At 42.7% G+C, this 23,688-nt stretch overlaps 1 protein-coding gene across 2 annotated transcripts; it reads left to right on the top strand.

The window, feature by feature from the left end:
• Window positions 1–1,394: 1,394 nt before the first annotated feature.
• Window positions 1,395–22,466, top strand: usp22 (ubiquitin specific peptidase 22). Of its 2 annotated transcripts, none has more exons than XM_027005070.2 (13): window positions 1,395–1,809; window positions 8,391–8,523; window positions 14,042–14,155; window positions 14,459–14,560; window positions 15,822–15,988; window positions 18,652–18,799; window positions 19,612–19,714; window positions 20,148–20,306; window positions 20,608–20,734; window positions 20,839–20,930; window positions 21,447–21,509; window positions 21,648–21,797; window positions 22,073–22,466. In XM_027005070.2, exons 1-13 carry the CDS (start codon window positions 1,690–1,692, stop codon window positions 22,113–22,115), a joined length of 1,521 nt encoding a protein of 506 aa, XP_026860871.1. In that variant the 5' UTR covers window positions 1,395–1,689; the 3' UTR covers window positions 22,116–22,466. The 2 variants fall into 2 exon arrangements, with proteins under 2 accessions (XP_026860871.1, XP_026860870.1); XM_027005069.2 differs by having other exon boundaries at window positions 19,609–19,714.
• Window positions 22,467–23,688: the final 1,222 nt, after the last annotated feature.

Genomic DNA, 23,688 nt, shown 5'->3' with positions numbered 1-23,688 from the left:
AAAACTAAATTCTACAAAAATCACCCTTTACATCTTAAACTAATGCAGGTCTTGCACATTTCTCACCTTTACTAATAGTAGGGTGCTAAATGCAGTGTTTGTGACAGGAGTCTGCAATGGGAGGAGCTACACATCCCTTTCCACTTGTTAAGTCCTATACAAATTTGTATCTTTGCAGCACTGGAGAGTTTAGCAATTATTTCTGACTTGTGACTAAGACCAGTGTATAGGTTCAGTTGATAGTGTGTTTCTTAGCACAGTGCTAAGGCTTAACAAGGTAACTGGCTCAGCCAGCCTTGTCAGCATTGACTCGATTGTGTGCTTTTGAGCAGGTATGACATGTGGTTCGGTTCAATCTCGTGGGTAAGGTCTTGCCTTTTATCAAATGCTCAAGGGATTTAATTTGCTCCAGTCTAAATTAAATTGAAAATTTTAATCAGTTCAGTTGTAGTAAAAAGGGGATTTAAAAATAAATGTTGAAATCATACGAGCATTTGTTGCACTTGTGGGTTATGTTAATTAAGACAAGCATGTGGGGGGTGGACATTATAACCCCAAGTGTTGCCTGGGTAGCACCTTCTCCACAGATAACAGCATTCTAGATAAATACCACAGAAATTATGTAAAGCACAGCAGTTATGTACTGGGCAATGCAAACGTTCCTAGAGAGGCCTTTCACAGCACCAAAGTCATTCCAGTTCAGATACTTAAAGGATCAATTCAAAACAGCATTTTCACTATAAAAATAAAAACTTAAAAGCAAAGGAAATTGCAGTTTTATGACTGGAAGGGTTAGGGAAAATGCGACTCGTATTTCAAATGTGTAATTTAATATACATTTTTGGTTGTTTGCTGAAATAATCAGGCATATCTATCTCTGTGGAAGTAATGCCAGTCCACGCTGGTGTAGGCAGAGTTGTTTAGGCAACGTCGGAAATGACGTAACTACAGAACATAATGAAGTCAACAACAGACATAACATACAAGTATAATCATGAATGGATATCGGGGTTATCTGAATTGCAAATTTATCCTAATAAAATCAGGGAAATATGTGTATGTGAGCTAAATCAGTTTAAATATACATTGCATTTGAGTTTGTGTATCTGAGATTCTAATAAAACTAAACTTCTTGGGGGTTGGGGGGGTGGTAATGATTGACATAACTAACAAGCTGGCCTGGCATTTCTAGATATACCCAATTGCGAAGCTTTAAGCAGCGTACATGCCTTTGAACTATGACAAGCGGGCGGATGCGCCAATCATTTAATAGTTTTTATTAAAAGAGGCGGTGCTGAAAAGATAAATGACATTGACGTAGACCAATCAAACTGGTACAGGATAAGCCATCCGCCAATCAGATAACGATGCTGTAAGGATTGTCTCGCCTACGGTGTTCACTTGAATTCCATTGCCGTCCATTAAAACATCCGACTTGGAAAATACAATATTAAAGTGGCCTGAATGATATGAAGCTGTGGCTTTGAGCGTGGCATAATTACGGACGATAATTCTTGAATAAGGACATCTCTAAAGGACCGCCGTATGTGTAACACACGTATCTTCGTCAGTGCTGTGGTTGCCTGCATAGCTCGCCAAAACGGAACAATTGGTGGATAATTCTTCTTTTGACTCGGTGGGGCACGTTTCATCGTTGAAATAAAGAGCAATTCGGATGTCGTTTCTGTCATGAGTCCGGCTGGGTGCTCCCACGTAAACGTCTTTAAAGTGGATAACTGGAAACAGAATCTGCGAGTCATATACCAGTGCTTTGTGTGGAGTGGCTCGGCTGAAACCAGGAAACGCAAGGTAAATATGTGGCTGGTCTGAATGCACCAACACCAGGACGTGCCAAACCCTCCCTCCCCCGACGCATAACCGGACTGTCGAAATGAATATTTCTACACGACATGGTATTTCGTGTTTTTCTGAACCAAAGTAACGAAAGTTCCGCCTCCTCCACATCATATCCAGCCTGTGTCCACTGGACATACTGGTAAAGTCTGGTATTAGCTGGCCTGTGAGGTCTGAACAGGAGGGTTCGCCGTGTGGGGTGTGGGGTGATGTAGACGAGTCCGTTGCTAACGATGCCATTCTCCGTAGCTGGAGTGTGACCTTGTGTGTGTGTGTGTGTGTTTTACTGCACTTTACCTCGCACCTAACACACGCCCCGTGCCTTCTGGACCATTTCTGCAATGACACCGTAGTCAAACTTCGTGTCGGTACCGTCTGAAGTTGTACGTCGTGGTGCAGTTTAAAGATCACGGTCGTGTGTTGGTACGGACCGATTCCCTAACCCTTCCGTTTTCGCTATTTTATTTTGAAACACGTTGTAACAAGTCTGTAAATTTTAAGATGATAACGTGCTCTCTTTTAAACTACATTTTATACCCGTGAACACGAAATGCGATTAAAATCCAACAGTGACAATAGTTTGTTTCATCTACGGTCGGCAGAATCCAACCTCCGCGAGACAGCATAGACGAGCTCCCGCGGTCGCGGTCACTATGATGCAGGGAGAACCGCCGCGCGTGCTAAGGGGTTTTGTTCTACAAGGCATGAATGGTTTGACTATCCACGACTAATACTCACATACCAGAGCATTACTCAATCATTAGAATAGCTTACAACAATAACAGTCGTCATATGTATTATGAGAGCTTCACTTGTCATTGGCAGTATGGACCACCGTTTGTAGGTGTATGCACCAGTCGCTGGTAGATAATCTATTGATTGTCAACATTTTTGCTTTTAGTCTCCTCTTTTAGGCAAAAACTGTGATAATTTCCACCATTTTACTACAAAGTATCTCAGCACAACATTGTTAAAGTCACTCATTAGCATGTATTGAACATATAAGTCTGCAGGTTACAATAAGGTTCTGGTTAGGTGGTCATTTGAGGTATTGGGTAGCCAATAGTTCTAAATTTGAAGGATTATGTTGGCTTTTGTGTTGAAGTGGCCTGTGTCTACATCCTCCTCTTACCAGGATTTTCTTTCTTAGGAATCTCTCATCAGGCCATTGGTTGAAATGCGTGAGTGCCGCATTCTTTTCCTAAGGCAAATTTATGGCAGATTCTGCCCATAATAATGCTCCTCTCAAATAACTAGGCAGATTTAATCTTCTCAGAAGGTGGGCACATTGGTAATTTTATAAGACACCAGGGACTGCATCAACAAGGCAGCAGTTGATACAATAGCATGCCCTATGATGAAATCCAGAGATGTTGAATGCGACACTTCAGGAAATCCCTTCCAGCTGTTTTTGTTTTTATTGTCTGCTGTAATATGTGTGTTTTTGTGTGGTAGGTTTTTTTTTTTAATTGTTTTTTTTTATTTATTTATTTTTGCCAGCATATAAAATAAACATTAATTTTCTCATTGCTTCACATTGCTGTATTGGGATGTTGGTATCTATTCAGCTTGGAGCTGCTTGGTTCTAGGGTATTTAAGAATGAATTGAGGCCTCCATCTAGCTGTCCCATATAAACCTACTGCTGTACTGCCCCAAGAGTTGAAAGCTGGATATCTTCAACCGCACCCCCCCCCCCCACACACATACATTAGGAAGGAAATAAGTTTTATTCAGGAGTAGAACAGAGCAGTCAGGCAAGCACATGCAGTCCTGGCCTGTGCTGTCGGTTTAAACCTCCACCTCTCCAGTGCTATAGAGCAGGCTTCTACAGAGCGTGGTGGGCAGTGCCGGGCGGGGCAGGGCAGGGGGTGGAGGGTGGTGGTGATGAGCTTGCTCCTCATCTGTCGATGAGAACATGAGTGGTGACAACAGCGATGAGAGGCGCTCTGCAAACATTCAGGATGCATCTGCCTGGGCCTTTCCCCCTCCAGCCAATAACAAGGAGACTATTGAAGGCATATTATGTTCTGCGAATGCGGCTCGTGTTGCAGCTGATTGTTAATTCAGGAGTTGCTTAGAAGACTCAAGACTGCCTTTACCCAAGAGAGTGCCCAGAGAGGACTGGCTTGCCAGCGTCTTAGGGTTATTTTTTCTTTGGCATATTGTAGCACTGTGATACCTTTTTGGAAGGCACAAGTGGGTCTAAAAATCATTGTTGTGGATGAACTGGGCAGGTACATTTGGACTAAACTGCATCACATTAAGGTTCAGAATCCATGGTTACATGTCATTAGTACGTTGTTATTGACGACCTGCTGCCATGACACCCCACTGCCATGGTAACTAGCATTAAATGGACATGAAGAGAAGGAATAGCAGACACACAAAGAACAGGAGAGAAAACAAACACATTGACAGCCTCTGTTGGGAGTGCTAATGGGTCCATGACTGGCTAATTCCATTTTTAAAAACCTTTTTTAAATGTAGGTGTGAACAGAACAGAATTTGGACCTAAGTCATTCTTTAAGGCAGTTTTCATTGCAGTGCACTTGTTTCTGCACAGTATGGTTTATATTTTCTGTAAACCTGGACATAGGGGAATCACCAGAAAAAAATGTTAGCAATATAAGGTCAGCAGAAACATCCTTATGGTAAATATTATTCCAGTTTACTAGCTAGCCAAAAGATCAGTCTTTGAGACGTCAGAAAGTGGTGCACCCATTTTAGTGGAGCAAGGCTGATGCTCTTCAAATATTACATTGCTGCAGATGTTTCCATATCATCTGTCATTCATATCCATACAGTGATTCACATCTACCTATGCCATGACTTGCCACTTTATTAATGTGTCCCCTATTAATTTCTAACAGCAATTTTTATGGACTGTATGCACCATATCTATGGGACACCTTGTGTTAGGTGGTCTCCTAGCCTACCATCAATAATTCATCCCTTCTCCAGCGCCAAGCTATTTTTCATATTCCATATGTTCCCTAAGAAGCTGCCGTTAGAGTATATAGGCCAGGCTTGCTCATATTGTAAGAGTCATCCATTATGGGCCATCAAGATAAATTTATGGAGGAAGACACAGAAGAGGCCCAAGGCGGCACATAGCAGGCAGCTGAAGAGGTTCTCCAGGGGTGTGGATGACGTTTTAAATCAGCGGGACAGTGCCATGCAGTCGAGGGAGAAAGGCCAGACTCCCAGACGGCTTCATAATTCGCAGATATAAAAAAACAGTTTCATAATGTCTTGATTATGAATTAAACAGTGTTTGATTTTCAACATCGTATGGCAGTGATGGTTTGATAACAGTATGTCTGTGAGCTTAATGGAGGTAATATGTGGACTAAGATCTGCAAAACGATTTACAAAAACATCAGTGATTTGTTCTTCTACTGGTGCCATCTGTCTGTTCGATCTCATGTTCACCATACACGCTGCATTGGTGTTTATTGGCTTCATGTTTCCTTGCTAAACGGAAGGCTTTTCATTGGCCTTCTAATTTAAAACATTTCTAAAATGCACATTTTTCATGTTTACATACACCTGATCCACATTACATGCACTTTGCATGCCTTCTCATACCTATACCACCAAAGTGGTCCAAGGCTAAGAAGGGAGTCCTCCCTACCAATCACACTGCGGTACCGCATCTAGCTTTGCAGTCATCCCAGCTTCTCTTGCATTCTACCTCTCCTTTTTTCCTATGTTGTGCTCTCTCTTCCTCCATCCCTCCCTCAGTTCCTCGCTCTGTGCTTCATCTGCATGTGTTTGAACTGTCATCTCTCCTCTCTTATCAGCACTCTTTTTCCCCTTTGTTCTTCTGTGACTCTTCTTCTTCTCCTCCTCCGACTTCGTTCATCACCCACATGCCTCCTACTTCGCCCGTGACCTAGGAGACGCGGCGGCCAGCCGCTGATTGGGTGCTCGGTTGCTGCAGAAACTCGGAGGAGGAATTCGATAGGTGGCGTGACAATGGGCAGATCTCCCAGCCGTGGGCATTGACTCGTTGTGTCAATGTTGTGTGCTGTTGTATACATGGTTGACCGGCCTTCCCTTTACCTGCCTGTTTTATAATGTGCTGTTGATAAAATACCCCGGATTGCTAATATTGATAACATCTGAGCATTGTGTGTCTTTCCTCACACTAATCAGAGCAAAAACAGATCATGATGAGATATTTGGGCTTGTGATTCTTGGTGCATAATGAGCTCCATTATTTTCAAGTTAGTTCAGTCATGCAGGGTTGCTGATTGTGTAATTTTTCTCACTCGTTGGCAAGTGGCAAGTAGACCAGTTCACCCTCATTAAAAAGCCTCTTTTAGGGGTGTCTGGCACTAGCACACTTGTTCCACACTGGAGCATTTTGGGTGCCTTCAGGTTTGTGTGTTTGTGTGTGCATGCGTGTGTCTGTGCGGATGGTTTGTACCCAGTGATGCTTTATCGCCCAGTACGGTAGGCTGGATGGTCATAGCGCCAATTCTCCTTTGATGTGGCGGTTCCTTTTCCCCTGGGCCTGACCGAGGGGCCCTTCTCTCTGCATCTGCCAGGCACTGAGGTCATCTGGCCCACTGTCAGCGTACACACACTCTGTTGAGGGGGCTGGGGGACAGACCTGCTATTTTGCAGGGTAACACTGAGAACAGAACAAGCTGAAATTTTGGTATAAAATTGGTTGTTTAACAGTGATATTTTAAACTTATTCTGTGTGTGTTGACTTGCTGGCAACTTCAATCTAGATGCTAATCCATCTTGTTCTTTTTAGTGGGCCTCCTGCTCTTGGACGAGGTGCGGATCAATACGTCATCTAACAGGACATTAACAGCAGCGGCGAACTCCAGAAAAGAGCGTGGGGGGCAGGTGGCAGAACAGGCGGCGTGAGGGTTCGGATGCAAGCAGAGACAGCATGGGGGTGGGGTGGGGGGCTCGGGGGGGGGGGGGGGGTCACAGGTTGGCAGAGCCACTCCCAGGTGCTGTGCTGCAGAGTCCCACCAGGAGAGTACGCACAGGGCACACACTACTGTTGCCAATCGCCTTGTCCACAGCCCTGCAGGGCCTGTCCTATTGAAGTGTGATAAGCTCACAAAGTGTGTGTGTCTGTGTGTCTGTGTGTCTGTGTGTCTGTGTGTGTGTGTGTGTGTATTTTGTCTTTGTATACTGTGTGTAGCATGTGTACAATGTGTGTTTACTGAGCTCACCTTATTCAAGCCTTTCTGTCCCAGAGTCTCAGATCAAATTACTCTAACAAAATAAGGATGAAAAACAATGGATCTCACTCTCTCACCTCATACCTTATGTCCACATACTGTCATCTGTTTTTTGTTTGTTTTTAATAAATTAAATGGTCCTAGGGTGTTTTCATGTTTGCATCAAGCTGGATTCATTATCTTCTTATTACAACCTGATTCTGTAATTCCTAAAATTTCTCATTGTGTTTCTACTGTTTTCTTCCATGCTTACCATATTCAGCCTGTGGTGTTTCTGTTTGTGTCACACGCTGGCTAAACCTGTTGTATTGGAAATGGATGGGCCAGAAGAATAAGGCATTCAGTTCAGACAGGGGGGCAGTCTTCCACCCTTCTTCATGTAGCCTGTCTTGTTGCAGGCCCATTGCACGTGAGCTCTGGTATCTAAAGGACGAAGCTGGCAGCTTTAAAGTTGCTGGAATCCATTTTGAATTTCTTGCTAACTTCCAACGAACCTGGCCACCGAAGTAGTGCACCACTCCTATAAACCTTCAGCCGTACAGCCAGACCTTCTCCTAAAGTCCTTCTCTCCAGAGGCATGGGGTTTGGCACGTAGCCTAACCCACTATGTCCTGCATAAAATATTTCACAGGTGGGGTTGCTGTACTGATCCCACTGACTAACGGCATATTTTTTTCTGCTATAGTCTCTTCTGAAGTTCTGATCTGTTGATTTTCTATTTTGGCAGGTATCAGTCTTGTTGAATGATGTATTGGTATAAGCAATACACTGACATCCTTATTTTTTTGTAAAAAAGTATAGAGTAAAAGCAGTAGCCTGTACCTTAATAATAATAATAATAATAATAATAATTTTATTTATTTATTTTAAATAAAAAATCCATCTGTTATGCCAATTCCAACTCACCAGCTAGCTAGCTCTACCACTAATTGATGACAGCTACCGCCCAAAGTGCAAGTGAGCACATGAAGCCACATCTTTTCCAGCTCTTGCCATACTGCCACACAGGGAGGAGAGCACTAACTTCCTTCACCCAAAATCGCATCACACAGACGCCTGCGATTGGCTAGCATCACTCTGATTGACAGGCGACAGAGCATTGCCATCCCTCCCACCCAGAGAGCAGCAGCCCCAGCAATGTTTGTTCTCGAGGACTCCCAGCCACATATGACTGTGGCATTGTCAGGCTTTGAACCAGTGAAACCACAACTACAGAGTGGGCTTTTTTTCCCCATCATGCTAGTTGGCAGTCGCTGTGCACCTCCTCACTGTGACAGCAGGTCTCTGAATACAGATGCATCTTTCCTCTCTCTGCCCTCTTCCAGGCCAAGTCATGCATGTGCCATATGTGCGGGGCTCACCTGAACCGGCTGCACTCGTGCCTGCACTGCGTTTTCTTCGGCTGCTTCACCAAGAAGCACATCCACGAGCACGCCAAAACCAAGAGACACAATTTGGGTAAGGCGAATGCGTGTGCACCAAGGCACCTACCAGCTCGAGACAGTTACCACCAAAAATATACACTGTACAACCAAAGACAGACGCCTACATCGACAGACGTCATTAACAAGAAATGCAAGTGGATGACTCACTACGCACACACACGCAAACATTAATGTAGCAAACATAATGCAGTCACAGAACAGTGAGACCAATATCAAGACACAGAACCTAGCCGTAATCACAAACAGCACAGATTCCAGAACCTTCTTTTGGCAGAAGTAAGAGGGCATGAAGCTGACACATGCCCAGTGAAGCACAAATCTTGGATCATCTTGTGAATTTCTACCCTTCTGCCTCTGAGATTGTAAAATCTGAGTCAGAAGGCCTACATTCAGTGTTCACTATTTACTGTTCACTAGCAGAGCATAAGGGCTTGAACCTGGAGTGCTCCTTTCTCCCCAAGCCTCGCTGAGATCAAAGGCCTGTAATTATACTCTCTCCTTTAACGAGGGGGGATGGCCCCCTCTGTCACAAAACAACAGTACACATAAACAGATGGATAAGAGGGTAATTGTAGAGTGCTGGGAAGTAATATCTGGTGGGTGTGTATATAAATTTTTATATATATATATATATAATAGTGTGTGTGTGTGAGAGAGAGAGAGAGAGATTGGATACAATGACTGCCCATTATACGGAAAGCTCTGATATGGAGCAATTACTTCAGTTTTAAAGCTCACTTTTTGAGGAGCTCAGCTAGAACTGCACTGAGCATCACTGAGGCTGAGACCATCTTGTGGTCTCATACTGGCCACCAAAAAAACAACAATTTAAGGTCAAGGCTTTCTTAAACAAACTCGTATCTCTTTCTCTTAAGTCTTAGGAGTGTGTATTTTACACAGGCATAGACACACAAACTGATTAGAGGCCCATTTGGACATACGTTATGATCATTCGTTTTATCATCATGAACGAGAATTCCCAATATGACCGGAGCACATGTAGCATTATCCTCCAGCGCCTTTAGGACTTCAGTCCCTCCAAACTTCCAAGGACCCTTCGGTGTCCACTTCCCCAACACCCACCACCCGAGTTTGATTTGACGATTAATTAGGTTAGCCATGAACAGCGGGTATCTGTGGAGTACTGCTCACAGCTCAGGAGGAAACGGGCTTAATCTCCACAGACGAAAAGGTGGTTAATTAAGTCATCTTAATCAACACACCAGAAATTAACCAGGGGTAAGAGGGGGGAAAAAAAAGACCAACCTGTCTGAATTGCAGTCTACTCTTCATAAAGAAAGCAGAGGCCTCCAATTAATTCCATTTGTAATTTTTATTTTTCGTAGTTTTCATGTTTTCACAGTGACAGGCTGTCTAATTCACATTTACTCGGCTTGGTGTTCTATTGTACGTTATCCTGCGCCGGTTTCCATGGTTACCTGAAGGCTTGCCATGCTGTTGGCTTATTCTAGTCGTGTGCACGTGCAGTGCGAGATCCTCACCTAACCCAAACTCACCTCCACGTACGCGTGCAGCATGAGCGCTCAGGCAGCTCGGAGTGCACGCGTGTCCGGCAGCTCTTCCATCGCACTTCCAGGCTTGCCGACAGCCAGCTTTAGTCTACAGCTCTGCGTGCTTGATGAAGGAAAATTTCAGTGTTTTGCTTGCACTGTTGCTCCTCCTGACAAGTGGCAGTATATTTTACAAAGCCATTCTGCAAAGTCAGCAGTATTGAGGTCAGCACCACTGGGCGATGGTTGACTTGACTGTACTGGAATCAGTCATTATTAGGCTCTATCATGAATTACCAGGTTTGACCAAAGGGAAAGTGTTTGTTGTCTGCTTTTAATATAGGTTATAGTTTTAGGGTATCGCAAATGCTCTCATAAATAAAGTGCTAGCATAAGTACACAATATACTGTTGTGTATGCATTTAAATATATAAAGTTTTGAGCCTAACTCAGCCTGTTTTTTAATTAGTTTAATTCATGAAAGAGGCCACTGTACCTTGTCTCGTTCTCTGCACAGCTGTGTCATCAGTGCATTAACTTCTGTGTACATGGAATGGATTTAACAGTATTGGTAGCCTACAGGTGTGGAGAGAGTATACATAATAAACTGGTACCTCAGTATATTCTCTCACAATAGCTCCATGGTATTTAAGGGATGAAGAACAAAGCAATATTCTTGGCTTAGCAAGTTAACTTTGCAGTCAGTTATAGTTGGGAAGATATTGGGCTTCATACAAAAACACTTTATCGTGGTGGATTTGTTTTTTGTTGTTTTGTAAGGCAGCTTGTACTGCCACGTAAGTTTCTGCAAATGCTCATAACTAGCAAATACAGCAAAACTATAGCACAATTGCCACCTGCTCTTTAAAGAGCTCTTGTACTTTAGACAAGAGACTACAACGATGAATGTTCACCTGGATAGTAGCTATCAACAGCTACAGTGTCTCCACCTGCTAAGTGACTTGAGTGATACGCTAACTGGAGTCTAATCTGTCTCTGTATATAAAGTTGCTGTGTAGTGTGGTCACATGCAACATCTTTCTTTTGGATGGTTTAGCACATCATGCATTATAGAAATGGATGAATGGCTGTTGTGACCTTGGGCTGTGCTCCTGGAAACCTTTAATTTAGGCTTGTATAGTGGAGGGGAACATGTCATTCGTATACCACTGCTAATTATATATAAAGATTAATATGCATATTCAAACTCTAAAATATATAGTATTTAAACAGAGGCAGTCCTTTTATTCTAAAACTGGGGTGTGGGAGGCATTCATTAGAGAACAGCAAAATATAAGAATGAATCTATTTATTCTTTTGTTTGTTTTCTATACAGTCATAATCTTTGGTCACATAGTCCAGTTCACATGCTTTTTAAAGGACAATTTGAATGTTTTATAGCAAAACCATCCTTGCACTATAGTTATCCCTGATAATAGTTGAATAGTTGAAAGTGAGTAGCAGTTTATTTTGAAACAAATCTGACATGTCCTGTTTTGAGGCCTTGGCTGAATGGAAGTTGTAAAAGTACATGGGGTAACGTATCTTTATGGATCTCTAGAACCCTTGACCAAGGTCAAGTTCATTTAGCTAATTGGTATCCACCTTCATGGTATCGATTGCGTCTAACTGGGAATGTATGTCCTTCAGTGACACCAGCTTTCCCCCAAGAAGGCCCGACCATGCTGAGCTTTCTTCGTGCTCAAAAACAATGGATCTCATAAGTCACCAGTATTTTACTGTTCCTTGCTTGTTTGAATTTTGTGGCTAGCAATGCTCTCAGGTAGTGAGTCTCTCAGCCATGAGAACATGGATAACTAAAACTAGTCTTTTCAGAAAGCTACCTTGTTACTAGTTAATAGGTAAATTAATGTTTGCTGCTGAAAACGGTCAATAAATGTGAAGTGTTTTTTTGGCACACACATAGCTGAACTGACTTTGCCATGCACGGCCATTTTGAATCTGAATGCATTACTGTGCCTGTCAGGAAATGTTTTTTGTTTGTTTTGTTTGTTTGTTTGTTTGTTTTTAGTATTTGCATTTTTTTTAAAAAACTAGATTTTAAAATGACAAACATGCAAATACTTTTCTTGAGATGGTCATTGGAAATTTCCTTCCTTTTTCCGTGGTCTCTTACCCATCATTTGAGACACATGCCCAGGGTATGCAAGGATATCAGACAGCAGATGGCACGTCCCTCACCAGCCAGGAGAGTCATTTAACAGCACCTCACACAGCGCTTTTAATACATATAATGGTCACTGAAGATTTATGAGTCTGTATTTGACTTATGAGACTTTCTCACTTTTAAGTGAACACTAAATCGCAGAATTCCAGAGGGTTGTCTTCTGTTTTGATTAGAAGCCTTTGTGTTTAGTTGAGGTCTATTGATACATATAGGTCTGTATGTTAACAACTAGCCCCTTTAGAATGCTCTGTGTGTGTCAAGACAGAAATCAGATGAGTCATTTAATGACCCTGTCTACTTTAAGATATAAAATCCAATGCCTTTATAAAATGTGTGTATGTGTGTGTATGTATGTGTATATATATATATATGTATGTATGTATATATGTGTATATATATATGTATATATGTATATATATATATATATATATATATATATATATATATATTAATTACATATACACACACGCATGCATACATACATACATTTTATATAAAAAAAAACATATATATATATATATATGTAATATATTTATTTATATAAATATATGTATGTATGTATGTGTATATACATATATAACACACATATATGTACGTGTTTGTGTAATATATATTACACACACACATACATATATGTGTGTGTAATATATATGTATATACGCATACATACATATATTTATATAAATAAATATATTTTATATATATATTACACACACATACACACATACATACATACATACATACACACACTTTATTTATATATATATTTATATAAAATGTATGTGTGTGTGTGTGTATGTATGTATATATATATATATATATATATATATATATATATATATATATATATATATATATATATATATACATTTTATATAAATATATATATAAATAAAATATATTTATTTATATAAATATATGTATGTATGTGTATATACATATATAACACACACACATATATGTACGTGTGTGTAATATATATTACACACACGTACATATATGTGTGTGTGTTATATATGTATATACGCATACATATATATGTGTGTGTGTGTGTATATATATTACACATGTATGTGTGTATTTGTGTGTGTGTTTATTTATTTTATTTTTTTCCATTCGTCGTAATTCATGGTAGTATTTTTTGTGGGGGGTGAAATGTTCCTTGCTTTTGAACATGCACCTGCCCGGGTGTTCTGCTGATGCTAGCATTCGCGTGATAGCCTGAGGCGACTACAGTCCCTGCCGGTCAGCCTCACCTGGAAATGTTTAGCGCGTCTGTGTGAAACAACAGGCCTTCGTCGTGTTGCCATGGGAGCAAAGCACATCGATCGGCAGTGCCGGGATCTGATTGGTGGAGGCGCGTTTTAGCCAAATTATGTCAGTTTTGCTACACAGGCGCTTAAGGAGGATTTCACTGATATCAGATCAGCTGTTGACTGGAACTAATGTATTTTGCCCATGAATATAGCATATCTGTCATGAGCTTCCAACATAATACTAGTGTTCATTAAGCAAACATGACCTTTCATGGATGTGTTGAAAACCTATTTATTCCTTGAGAATGTCGACTCACAGCTAGCGGAGGCAGGCTGTATTACCAGGCTTCTCAGCAGTGTTTATTCTTGGTGACATTTATCTACTGTTATCTTTCTTGCTGTTAATGAAGCCTGTTGCACTGAGTATTGTATACACTATTTCTCACCAGTGCATTCTTTACAGGGCACTGGTACACATCTGTAGTATGGAGAAACCCAACAATGCAAACCTGCCTTGTTTCTTAACACTTTTTAAATTCTTTTCTCCATCCATCTGTCTGTCATGCTCTTGCACAGCTATAGACCTTTTGTATGGAGGAATATACTGCTTTGTGTGCCAAGACTACATATACGACAAGGACATGGAACAGATTGCCAAAGAAGAACAAAGGAAAGCGTGGAAACTGCAAGGTAATGGCTTGTGCAAATCCCTTCTACTGGCCCATGGAGTTCATACTGTAGCTGGGTGGCAGAAGCTACTGAGGGAATAGACGAACACAGCTGGGTATATGGGCAAGAGAACAGAATGCCCACCCAGAATAGAAGGAGTTAGGCGCATTAGTTTCACACTTACATTTACTCACGTATGCTGCCTGAGAGCAACATGAAGCTGAGAGTTAAAATAATGCAGAACATATTTATAGATTGAAACAAAATTTTACCAAATGCCTTTTTCTGATGTGTGGAATCATATTGTCTGTTGTTCAATTTTAGGTATTGGAGAGAAATATTCAACATGGGAACCTACCAAGCGAGAACTGGAGCTGCTTCGACATAACCCCAAGCGGCGGAAAATAACTGCAAACTGCACCATAGGTTGGAACTCCATTTCCTATCAACCCCTATGCCCACAGAGACTGAACTGTTCTCTACATGGAATTAGCATGCTAGTTCACTCTGCAGAATGCTTTAGTGGTGTTTAGTTCAATGCAGTTTAATCTCTCCAAATGTATTTGTGCTCATGCAAGAGGGTTGCAGATGGCAGAGGTCAACCAATGTCACCTGCTACCCTGCTCATTCAAGGTGTGTGTGTGTGTGTGTGTGTGTGTGACACATTTCGTTCACACACACCCTGTCTCACTCCCTGTCTTTTAGAAACATACAGTACTAATATCACAGCCCAAGACACACTGTAAAACATGAACACAATGTCCACTCTAGGTAATGTGTATTACAGTGAGGAAGCGGAAGCACCCACACCCCTGTCTGGTGCTGCCCTGTTGAATGCAGGTCCGTGTTGGCTATAGTTGACTACAATTGAAACGCAAAGAACTTTTCGGTGTATTACCTTGAATTCGGGGCATTACCAAATATGAAAAATTCTGATAGCTTTCTAATGTATATTGTAACTAGGTGTCATTGTCATAGTGTTCACCATAAGCATCTTTTAGTATGCCTAATTTGGTTTACTCCGATTTGTGGTCTGGTCTGATGTTGCTGTGAGTTAGGGGCTAGTGGGTTAACTGCTCTCAGGACCAGGTGGGCAGTGGTGAGCAGGGTAGCATGACCCAGGCTTCAGTGCACACCGCCTTCACAAAGTATCAGGCTTGCCGTTGGATCTGTGTACAACGGGCCCCCTCTCTCTCCATTTACCCCATAGTCTAGGTGCTTACAGCAGGGCTGCTTGTTTTCTTCCCTCTGTCTTCTTCCCTCTCCCCTTCCTCCTTTTAACTAAACGCGATCCCGAATCAGAGCAGATGTCTGGGAGATGTAGGTTTGGAGAAGAGCCAGGCAACACCGTTTAGCTTCTCTGCAAGAGCCTGGCCTTCTGTCTCCCTAAAGTGTATCCATGCCCCAAACCCTACAGGAGTCCCTATCGCCTAGTCACCTAGTTAGGGAAGAACGGATGTAGTGTACTCATCCTATGAGTAGATGACAAAGCACTTTTGAAAGTCGATTGGATAAGAGTGTCTGCTAAATGCCAAAGATGTACATGTAGTAGGGACCAAGAATTCACATCGGTGTGGAGCATGGTTCAATACTCTCTTTTTTCTCTCTCTCTCTCTCTCTCTCTCTCTCTCTCTCTGCTACACGCTCCCTCTCATATTCCTCTGTCTGCTTCTCTCTCCCTCTCCAGGTTTGAGGGGTTTGATAAACCTGGGCAATACGTGCTTTATGAACTGCATAGTGCAGGCTCTGACCCACACCCCACTGCTGAGGGACTTCTTCCTGTCTGACAGACACAAGTGTGAAATGCAGGCCAACTCCTGCCTCGTTTGTGAGATGTCCCAGCTCTTTCAAGAGGTAAAAACGCACGCACACAGTCCCTGGTCTCTAATAAGAAGACCTTGTATCTCCAAAAAGGAACATTTATAGGGCATGCAAAAAAATTTAGACCTACATGATTTTATTCCACTAGATGGCCAAAAATGTGTGGGTACCTTTCCTTATTGATATTAAATCACATATTAACACATATTAAATCAAGCACACAGTCATCCATAGACAAACAGTGTAGAAAGAGTCATACTGTAGAGCTCAGTGACAGTAACTGTCACAGAATGGCACCATAGGATGCCACCTTTGCCAATGCTCATTTTATGAAATTGTCCCACTGAGCACCTTTAATTGCAATTAATTGGAATGTAGAATATGTGATGGTCTGATCTGACAAATACTCTTTTGAATCTGCACATTTTCCCACAGACAGTACTCCAGATTCATACAGAAAGACTTCCAATAAGTGTGGATGTTATAGGAACAAAGTGAGAACTTGTATTCCATATTAATCACCTTGGTCTTGGAGGATTATAGGCAGAACAGCTGACATCACTCCACAATTAAAGCCCTCCATCCAGCTGATTATTAATCGTGCCATTTAGCAGAATACCTTCTAGATTCTGCACGACATCTTATCGTAGATGATGCTCGCTGTAGCCATTTCTATCTTCTCCTTAAAATTCATATGGAAAAAAAAAATCCTGATCGTCTTGTATCTACCCAAATTAAGTTCTCCAAATTCCTAGATGTTTTTTTTAACTATTGTTCAATACTTACCCATGTGTTAAAGACTCTTTATGCTTTCTACAAATCCTTAAGTACTAGAATGAACAAACACTCCCTGACAACTTCTTACTATTTTTCAATGGATATTAAAATTATATATACAGTAATTGCTAACAAACATGATTTAAGAGCTTAAAGCATTTTCTTGATGCCAAACCTCAGAGCTATTCTCTTAGGTCTGTCACAGATTGTTAATTTTGACATCCTTAACCGAATAAAACTGCTTCACTTTTGACTCAAAGTACTACTCGCAAATAAGAGGTGTTACTTTGGATACTAAAATGGGACCATTCTATGCAAACCTTGATTTGGTAAGAAACATTTTTGAACAAAATACTAGCCAGTGCCTACAATATTTCTGAGATGCATTTATGACATTTTTGATATTTCTCCAGGCAACGCACACCAGCTCTCCAACTTCTTCTTTTTTCCTTCTCCAAATTACACCCAACTCTGGAATATACATGGTTTATAGCACAAATTGGCATGAGGGTAACAATTTTAGATGTTTCGGTTAAGTCTGAAAATGCTGGTTTAATTACCACCATCTATGATAAACCTACAAACTCTCATTATTTTCATTAACTCCCATTCCAAGGTCTACAATAGCTCTATTACAGCTTGAATACATTTGCAGTGAGAATAAAGACTTCAACCAGAAAAGTATGAAAATGTGTAAATATTTTCACAACTAGTTTTACTAAGGAAATCATAGATGACCTTTGATGTCTTATTAGTCTACTGTTAAGGCAACAAGGATTCATTTGGTTGAAAATCAAAACCCTCCAGGAAGATGCAAACTGCAAGCCTTTTTTTTTTTTTTAAACGATCCTCCATTAATCTGCAGATGACACAAAAGATGCTTGTCAGAGAGAAAAATGACCAGTCAAGTAACAACCGTGGTACTGTAGCCTGCAACTGCACTAATGTGATACATATACTTTTTTTTTTTTTTTTTTTTGGAACACAGCCACTAACTAAGGCAAATGGATGTTATCAACCACTCCTCCTCACGCATTCCTGCAGCACTTGTCTGGTGCATAGCTTGCAAGACATGTAATCAGTGGTACCTGGGTTTGTTGTTCGGTGTGTTGAGCACCTTCAGACCATCAGAATTAAGTGTCTGTTTCAGTGGAAAAGCATTTTCATGCTGATACACTTTGCATTGTTGATGTATCTGTTTGCATTGCTAGTTGTTGCTGTGGCAACAATGACGAAATAGAAATGTTTTCTACACTCTCAGAACTTTAGGACCCCATAGAATTATCATGATTTAAACATCTACTGTTTTGAACATGAATTGGTTTCACCTTATAGCACTTCAGAAGTGCTTTGCTTCTGCAAAAATTAAGATTTCCAAAGAAGCAGGACTTTACAACTGAGATCCTTAACTGTATGAGCTTCTGAATTTCTTGCTAGAACAAATGTATCTGAAGTTCTAGGTGGTGTGTGATGGATCTAAATCATATAGTAAGAGTTTCAAATTTTACTTTAACATTTTCCTTTGCTGGGTCTATAGCCAGGCCTGTAGCAGGAATCTCCTCTATTGCCATCCACTGCCAGACCAGCCCATACCCAAACAATTCCCTCTTGTTTTCAAATAACTGGTATTACACAGTTATAGATGTTGAAAGTGTCTACATGCTTGCAGGAGAGCCCAGAGCACACGCCTCTGTCCCGCTGGGGGAAAGATGGCTTTAAAAATAAAACATTGTCTGTGCACTTTTGAGTTTTACTTACTGATGATGCCTTTGATGCGATCAGTGAGACACTATGAAGCCTCATGCGAGGCTCAGCGTGGGCCGCAGAAGCCCACTCCGAATGGGCCTCAAATCAGCATGAGGCTGGGGCCTGAGGCCCCCTGGTGCCCTGTAACAGCTTTCTTGCCCTCCGTCTCCCAGTTCTACTCGGGCCACCGCTCCCCCCACATTCCCTTTCGGCTGCTGCACTTGGTGTGGACGCACGCGCGCCACCTGGCCGGCTACGAGCAGCAGGATGCGCACGAGTTCCTTATTGCTGCCCTGGACGTGCTGCACCGCCACTGTAAAGGTACACACATACACACGAACACGCCCACATATGCATGAGTGCGCACACGTGCACATGCATGAGCACACACAGACACACACAAACACACGTGCACGCATGCATGAGCTTAAGCATGAGCACACACATGCAAGAGCATTCGCATACACACACACACGCAAACATGTGCATGAGCGTACACACACACACAGGACAGATGCTTACCCACCATTGGCTTTGGCCTGTGCAGTTTCTAATCCCTTGCTCTGCACTTTCTTTAGCTCTTGATTGATTGACGGGTTGATATAGATGCTGACAGACTGGGTCCTAATTCTGGGGTCTGGGCAGAAGTGCTCCCTGGATCGTTGATTGTGTGTCCATTGCTAGCCTGAGCCTGTACTAATGAGAGGGAGAATGGGAGCTGTGGCTCCTTTCCGCTGGCAAGTCTTGGAGTAGGATGGAAGGCTAGTCAGACTTAAGGAGAAATGGGTAGAAAAGTGGAAGTAGACATGAAAGTTTAGAGATGAGAAGAGTCCAGATGGAAGGTCAGAGCAATGAAATGGTAGTGCCCCCTTCCCCCAGCCTGTGAAATGAAATGGTTTGCCCCCCTCTCCCCAGGCCCTGCAGTGAAGTGGTAGTGCCCCCTCCCCCCAGCCTGTGCACTGAAGTGGTAGTGCCCCCTCCCTCCCCAGCCTGTGCAGTGGAAGTTGGGTGGGGTTCTGCAGCAGTTCCACACTTGGGTTTTAATTACAATTTTGTGTGTGTGTGTGTGTGTGTGTGTGTGTGTGTGTGTGTGTGTGTGTGTGTGTGTGTGTGTGCTGATGTCTGCCAAGGAGATGACAATGGCAAGAAGGCCAACAACCCAAACCACTGCAACTGTATCATCGACCAAATCTTCACCGGGGGCCTGCAGTCTGACGTCACCTGTCAAGTCTGCCAGTAAGAATGATGTGTGTGTGAGTGAGAGTGAGAGAGAGAACGCACTTAATTTATTTCATGTTTTTGAGACATTTGTCCTTCATTCTGCGTGCACAAACATGTAAGATTTGCTTTTTGGTAAGAGAACTGAAATAGAAGTGCAAATCAATAATGGTTAAATATTCAGTGTGCCATATCTAACTCAGGCTGCTGCTAGATATGTAACATAATACTGTATTTTAGTCACCTCCCTAAGCATGGCTCCAGGTAGTATAGTGATCTTTTCAGTTTACCCTCTGATGCCATCTGGTGTTCAAAATTGGATGGTCCAGTGACACATTTCATTGTGCAAATTTCATACATATAATGAACAAATATTATGACATTTAAAAATGCAAAACTCACAGTTATTAAAGTTTGTTAGTTTGACTGTTTGTTGTCTTCTCCATCTCAGCGGTGTATCCACGACGATAGACCCATTCTGGGACATCAGCCTGGACCTTCCTGGGTCATCCTCTCCATTCTGGCCGCTGAGTCCCGGTTCTGACGGCGGTGTGGTGAACGGAGAGAGCCACCCTCCTGGGGCTACCACACTCACCGACTGCCTACGCAGGTACATACCAACGCACACACTTATTAGTACTACAGCAGAGGAAGAATATTAGCTTTTATATGTGAATATTAGACATGAATGATACCACATCTGCAGCTGTAATCACTGCTGAGATGTGACACCAAGCTCTGATGCAGGTACACACCTACTCTGTATCTAATGGTCCTGCTCTCTCACACCTGCACACAGACTTGTACACACCCACACACACTCGCCATCTCCTGCGTACATCCACGCACACACAGTCTCAGTGCTCACACATACACCCACTGCAGTGCTGACTCTTGTTTTGCCACTGCAGATTTACTCGGCCTGAGCACTTGGGTAGCAGTGCCAAGATCAAGTGCAGCGGTTGCCATAGTTACCAGGAGTCCACCAAGCAGCTGACAATGAAAAGACTCCCCATCGTGGCATGTTTCCACCTCAAAGTGAGTGAGTGTGTGTGAGTGTGTGTGAGTGCCTGCCTGCCTGCCTGCGACTCTCTAGCCTTTGTTTGCGTGCTGGTGAACAGTTCTTTCCTCTGTCTTTCCAGCGGTTCGAGCATTCTGCGAAGCTGCGCAGGAAGATTAGCACCTATGTGTCCTTCCCCCTGGAGCTGGACATGACTCCCTTCATGGCATCCAGGTGAGGGCTGCGCTTCAAATTGGTGCACAGTTCAAATGGCTTTTTTTTTTGGTCAACGCAGGTGGTAGAAAGTGGGAATGTCGGTGTCGAGCTGGAGCGGTTTGGCTCAGGCTGCCACGCCTTCGCCTGCTCGCTTCTCTACTCCACCACTCCGCTCCTCTGTTCCTCTGGAATTGGTTATAAAAGTGGGAGTGGCGCAGGCAGCACAGGCCACCAGATACCTGCTGTGGCAAGCTATCAACACCCAGATGGGTCAGGATCCCTGGAATGACAATCGCTTTCTCCCTCTTTCTCTCTCTCTCACTCTCACTCTTTCTCAAACATGCACACACACTGGCACTGGAATGCAGAGATTTGAGTAAATCTTTATCAAATTAAGCTGCGATCTCTATCATAATCACCAGAACATGCCAGGTGCTGAGAGGAATTAGTAGCGTGGATACTCATCTGACTAAGAACTGTCTGTCTGTGTCTGTCTGTGTCTGTCTGTGTCTGTCTGTGTGTGTTCATTCACAGTAAAGAGAGTCGGATGAACGGGCAGTACCAGCAGCCAGTAGACTCGTTAAACAATGATAACAAGTAAGTGGGAGCTCATGAAATTAGCTACAACATCATTGACTGTACATTGGAAATATGGCCCAGCTGGATTTATGTAATATTTTATAATGTACTGTTTTTGTCATCTACATCTATAACTTTACCCTCCCCCCACCACAGGTATTCTCTGTTTGCTGTAGTGAATCACCAGGGCACGCTGGAGAGTGGTCATTACACCACCTTCATCCGCCAGCACAAGGACCAGTGGTTTAAGTGTGATGACGCTATCATCACCAAAGCCAGCATTAAGGACGTGCTGGACAGTGAGGGGTCAGTTACAGTGACCACGACAACCCCCCCCACACACACACAACCTGCATGACTCCAGATGAGAGGGCACTAGTGATCAGCACTCGCAGTCATTAGTAGTCCCACTCACGGTCTGGTGTCGTCTTCCTTTTACAAAAATAGCGTCTGAAGTAATGGGTTTGAAGGAGTTTTTAACTTCGAACCAGATTACAGTGTTGCATTTATATGGTAACACAGTCATTTTATTACATTAGGTGATAATAGTTGTCAGTATGCCTGTGTTTTTCCCCCACTAGGTACCTACTGTTTTATCATAAACAGTTCCTGGAGTACGAGTGACCTTCTGTGGCTGCTGTCTGACCGCCAGCAGAGCAGGCGTGGTGGAGAGCAAGAGGGCGCAGCGCTGCTTGGGTGGAGGTCTAGAGACTCGCACGGTGCCCAGCTGGCCATGGGCATGTACAGCCCACACAATAAACCATCAAAAATTAACAACTTTAAAAAAATTTAAAAAAAGGATGAAGAAAAAAAAAACAGCGCTAACTAGCTAGCTAAGTCAGTGTGCACTGAGCTACCAGAATCTACTTGACAAAGTGAGACGTGAGGAAAGTCCAGGGAGAAGGATGGAGAGCAGCATCCTTCCTCTGCTCCTTTTCTCTCTCTCTCTCTCTCTCTCTCTCTCTCTCTCTCTCTCTCCTACATCTCTCACAGTCTTTCTCTCGCTGTCTGTCTCCCCCTGCTGTCTCTCTCTCACTTACTGTTCTTGCTGCCTCACTGATTTTCATTTGCATGCTCGCTCGCTCGCGCTCTCTCTCTCTCTCTCTCTCTCTCTCTCTCTCTCTCTCTCTCCCCCATTTCCAGGCAGAGGGGACACAGGGCCAGTGACTGCTGCCAGCACCGCCCCTTCCCATCAACCCCTGCGTTCACTTTGCTGTCCAGTCTTTAGTCCATCACAAAATGACCAAGCAATTTGAAAGTCACAAACAAGGAGGGAAGGTGTTCCTTTTCTATGTCTTCTTTTAATGCATCATTATTCTGAATGCAAATGAGAGAAAATATGGTATTACAGGTTTCGTGGTAAGACATTCTTGATAGTTTTTATCATCTGTGAATTGAGTTTTCAGATATCTGTATAACTGTTATTCCACCCCCACCCTCAAACCCATAAACACACACACACACACACACACACACACACACACACACCCCACACCCCTTCTTCTGTGTGGATGTGTGGAGCAACTGTGTGGGAAGGAAGAGAGCATGAAAGACCCGACGCTTCTGACTCTCTTCTCGCTCCTGTCATCTTTTTTCCTCTAATCTTTTTCTTCTTTTGGTTGAGGGCAGGGAAATATATCATGTGTGTATATATACATATATTTTTATAAGTCATTGAATTATTGTTTACAATACCTGCCCCACCCTCCCATCCTTGTCTTCTTTGTCTTCTCATGTTTTGTGTAGTTGTTTTTTTCTTTATATTGTCACCTTTTTTGTGTTTGTTTTTTCTCCCCTAATCTGAGAAGTGAGTCTGTGACAGTGAAGTGTTGTTCATTTTGGTCGCCAAGGCGCCCCGTCATCTTCCAACACGCCGGGGATGACGGACGGTGTTGTGCCGCGCGTACCAACATGGCTCGATCTAGTAGTGTTGCTCTAACTAGTGCGTGCGCGAGCGTGCCTGTGTCCGTCCGTGCGCCTGTCTACGTGTGCTCGACGAGTATGTGCGCATGCTTGAGTATGCCGTGTTCCTGTGTGTGGGGTTGCATCATTGTAAGCGTATGTGTTTGTGTGTGCGTGTACTGAATCAGTACTTCAACTTTGGCATGCTGTCTAAACTGGATTCTAAAAGACTTTGGGGGAGGAGTGATATTATTATTTTTATTTTTTTTTTTTAATATATATATATATATATATA

The sequence above is a fragment of the Electrophorus electricus genome, chromosome 14 (assembly GCF_013358815.1).
Source record: "Electrophorus electricus isolate fEleEle1 chromosome 14, fEleEle1.pri, whole genome shotgun sequence".
NCBI lineage: Eukaryota > Metazoa > Chordata > Actinopteri > Gymnotiformes > Gymnotidae > Electrophorus > Electrophorus electricus.
The sequence above is the reverse complement of the archived record's forward strand: the minus strand, read 5'-3'. Positions and strand labels throughout refer to the sequence as shown.